Raw genomic sequence first — 2922 nt, 5'->3', positions numbered from 1 at the left:
CTTCTCCTTTGCCCCTCCCGTTCTCTCCTCTGCATGCATCCAGCTTAAGGTGTAAGATACGGGCTCGGATAGGTAATTTAATGAGCTGCAGAATTCCTCTCCCAGTTTGTGGGGATCCACTCGCTAATTGGATTCACTATACGGCGCCGATTCACTGTGCCGGCCGTATCTGGGCGAGCGGGCTGGCCGAGGTGCGTGGGTCATCGCGTTACAGCGGGGCACGTCGGCTCGGCCGGTGGCACTGCCAGGGGGGTCTCTGGAGGGGCGGGTTAAACCCTCCTCTCGCTCCGTCTGTATAGTTATGCAATGTCGTTTCGCTCGAACGAGACTAATTTTTATTTTTTTTTGTCATTATAAAGCCCGGTTTGATGCTGGATCCACGCTATACTACCTTCCACTGACTTCCACAATCACAGAAAAAAATTAGTAACTTCCCAATTCTTTGCGGAAAGGCCGCCGCCGGCTGTTAGGCCTCTCGATGTCCGATCTGGTGCAATAAACATTCGTAGTCGCGGACGTTAAAGCTCTGGGAACGTACTCGGGAAAAGGGTTACTCCCGCCACGGGGCCGGGCCGGGGGGCTGCTGCTGCTGCTTCGATAGGCGAATGTGCGTAGCGTACCCGCCGCGTGGTCCCGGCGGCCGGCGCGTCGACCCTTCTCCTCTCTCCCTTTCCCTTCTCTCCTCTCGGGCAGACGCGGCGCGGAGGCCCCCAAAGGCGAGCGAACGGAAACCAGACGGAAACATTGCTTTTCTGCATTCTACAGCCTCGAAGCGCGCCGGAGTCGAGTCGAGTCGAGTCGAGTCTCTTATGGAGATGAAACATGCGTGAAAACAGCGTGCTAAATAGGTATTTCCTTTCGCACACCTTTCACCCAAGTACTGCCCCCCCACCCCCTCCCCGGTTCATACCTCTGGGCGCCGCCCCGCTCCGGGTGTTTATCCTAGTTAAAGGGAGAGAAAAACTAACACGGCGGGGGTCCCCCGGCCGTCCCGGCCCAGCGCGCAGGTTGGCAGCTGGGCATCCGGTGCGCCCGGCGGCGCCGGCGCCCGCGGAGCCGGAAGTAGAGGCCGCACCGACCCGACACCGACCGATCGAAATTTTGGCAGCAAGTCTTCATCACGGCTGGGCACGGGGGCCGCGGCCCGGCCCGCGCGGGGCGGCCCCTGGGCCGGGAGCAGTGGAGCGCAGAGTGGACGGCGGAGATGAGGATGAGGATGAGGATGAGGATGGATGTGGTCCGGCCGGTCCAGCTGCCGGGGCCGACGCACGATTGGAGTTCATTGGGACGGTCAGCCGCGGCCCTCGGAGCACCGCCCCCTGTAAGCAGCGTCGTTCCATGTAACTTCAGGCTGGCTGAAAATGCATTGACATGAGTCGGTGCCCGAAGTGAAATCCAGTTCGAAATATGTGCCCAGCAGTGATATTGCTCGAGGGTAGTACGAGAAGGATAGAGAGAGAACGAGCGAGCGTACGGGTGCCAAGGCGTCGGGCCGGGGCGGGAGCGCGGTCGTGCGCCAGGCACTGCAGGTACTCCGACGCGAACCTGAGCGCGCGCGCGGGGGTTTCTCTCTCGACCAGTAGATCAATTTCGCCCCGCGCGCGATTTCAAATTGACTCTATATCGGCGAGAGGTAGGCCTAGGAGGGCAATACAGAGAGGAGGTGGTGAAGGGGTTGGGAGGAGCAGTTTCGCACTCTGCTCCATCGCCGTGTGAGGCAAGCGAGGTGTTGCCGGACCGCTTAGGGAGAGGGGTGAGGGGGGGGGGGCAAATCCGTTTTAGGCGCGTTTGGTGCAAGTGCGCTCACCGCGCCGGGCATAGCCGTGGGCGGGGGCGTTCAGTTAGCGAGCGGCAGTCTGTCCTCGTCGCGCCCCTCATTTGAATGAAGCGCGCGCTGCGTGAGTGCGAGCGAGTGAGAGAGAGACGGGCCGCCCGCCCTGAACGCGCATCTGCTGTAGCAATATCTCGGGAGAAGATCTGGTGCGGTTTAGAACTAGGAGCTTCAAGTCTCGCAAGTCTCGGCGGCGCCTTCTGGTCGGGCTGGCCAGACCAGACCGCTGTGCAGAGCCGATGAAAGTGTTCCCGCTAAGCGTTGCGCGTAATGTGTTTTATGTGTAATGTGTACGCAATCTTTTTGGCACCCAGCTCTGCAACGGGGGCTCGGTCACCGACCTGGTGCAGGGCCTCAAGCAGCGGGGGGCGCGCCTGTCGGACGACCAGATCGCCTTCATCCTGCGCGAGACGGTCGAGGTGAGTGATCGCGAGTGCACCGGATGCAGAGATGCAGAATCCAGCTCCTCAAAGTGCCAACTACTGCTCTCCGCACTTCCGGCAGCTCAAATACATCGGAAATAACTTCTTTTTTTATGACCCTATGAATGTATTTCTCCAGGCGCTCGTCTACCTGCACGCCAACCACTGCATGCACCGCGACGTAAAGGGCCACAACATCCTGCTCACGGAGGAGGGCAACGTCAAGCTGGTCGACTTTGGCGTGTCGTCGCATCTGCAGGCCACCCTGGGCCGCAGGAACACCTCCGTGGGCACACCCTACTGGATGGCGCCCGAGGTGATCGCCTGCGAGCAGCAGCTCGACTCGTCGTACGACTGCCGCTGCGACGTCTGGTCGGTGGGCATCACGGCCATCGAGCTGGCCGAGGGTGAGCCGCCGCTCAGCGACCTGCACCCCATGCGCGCGCTCTTCCAAATACCGCGCAACCCGCCGCCCCAGGTGAGAAAAGAAGAATGCGCGTCTAGGGTTGGAAGCCCTGGAAAGTTTCCGGGAAATCTCCGGAAAAACGGGAAATTTCCCAGATCTTGGAAGTTTTCCGGAAATTTTCCAATCTAATGCGCGTTGAAGTGTGCTCTAGATTTTCAATCCAATGAAAGGCTTTAGAAACTGATTTACAAATCCCCCCCCCC

General features: G+C 60.0%; 2 protein-coding genes across 2 annotated transcripts in view; both read left to right on the top strand.

The window, feature by feature from the left end:
• The window catches only part of LOC127750820 (myosin-IIIb-like), a 3288-nt gene extending 402 nt beyond the window's left edge, over window positions 1-2886 (top strand). The window contains exons 2-4 of the mRNA XM_052273357.1: window positions 2146-2250; window positions 2393-2731; window positions 2815-2886. Of these exons, the coding sequence (XP_052129317.1) occupies window positions 2146-2250; window positions 2393-2731; window positions 2815-2886 (516 nt within the window). The remainder of the gene's footprint in view (window positions 1-2145; window positions 2251-2392; window positions 2732-2814) is intronic.
• LOC113206649 (uncharacterized) overlaps window positions 1-2922 on the top strand; it is a 14865-nt gene that overhangs the window by 464 nt on the left and 11479 nt on the right. The window lies entirely within an intron of this gene.

The sequence above is a fragment of the Frankliniella occidentalis genome, unplaced genomic scaffold (genome assembly GCF_000697945.3).
Source record: "Frankliniella occidentalis isolate FOCC.00 unplaced genomic scaffold, Focc_3.1 Scaffold7, whole genome shotgun sequence".
In the NCBI taxonomy this organism is placed as follows: domain Eukaryota; kingdom Metazoa; phylum Arthropoda; class Insecta; order Thysanoptera; family Thripidae; genus Frankliniella; species Frankliniella occidentalis.
Note: the sequence above shows the minus strand (reverse complement) of the source record. Positions and strands in the feature narration are given on the sequence as shown.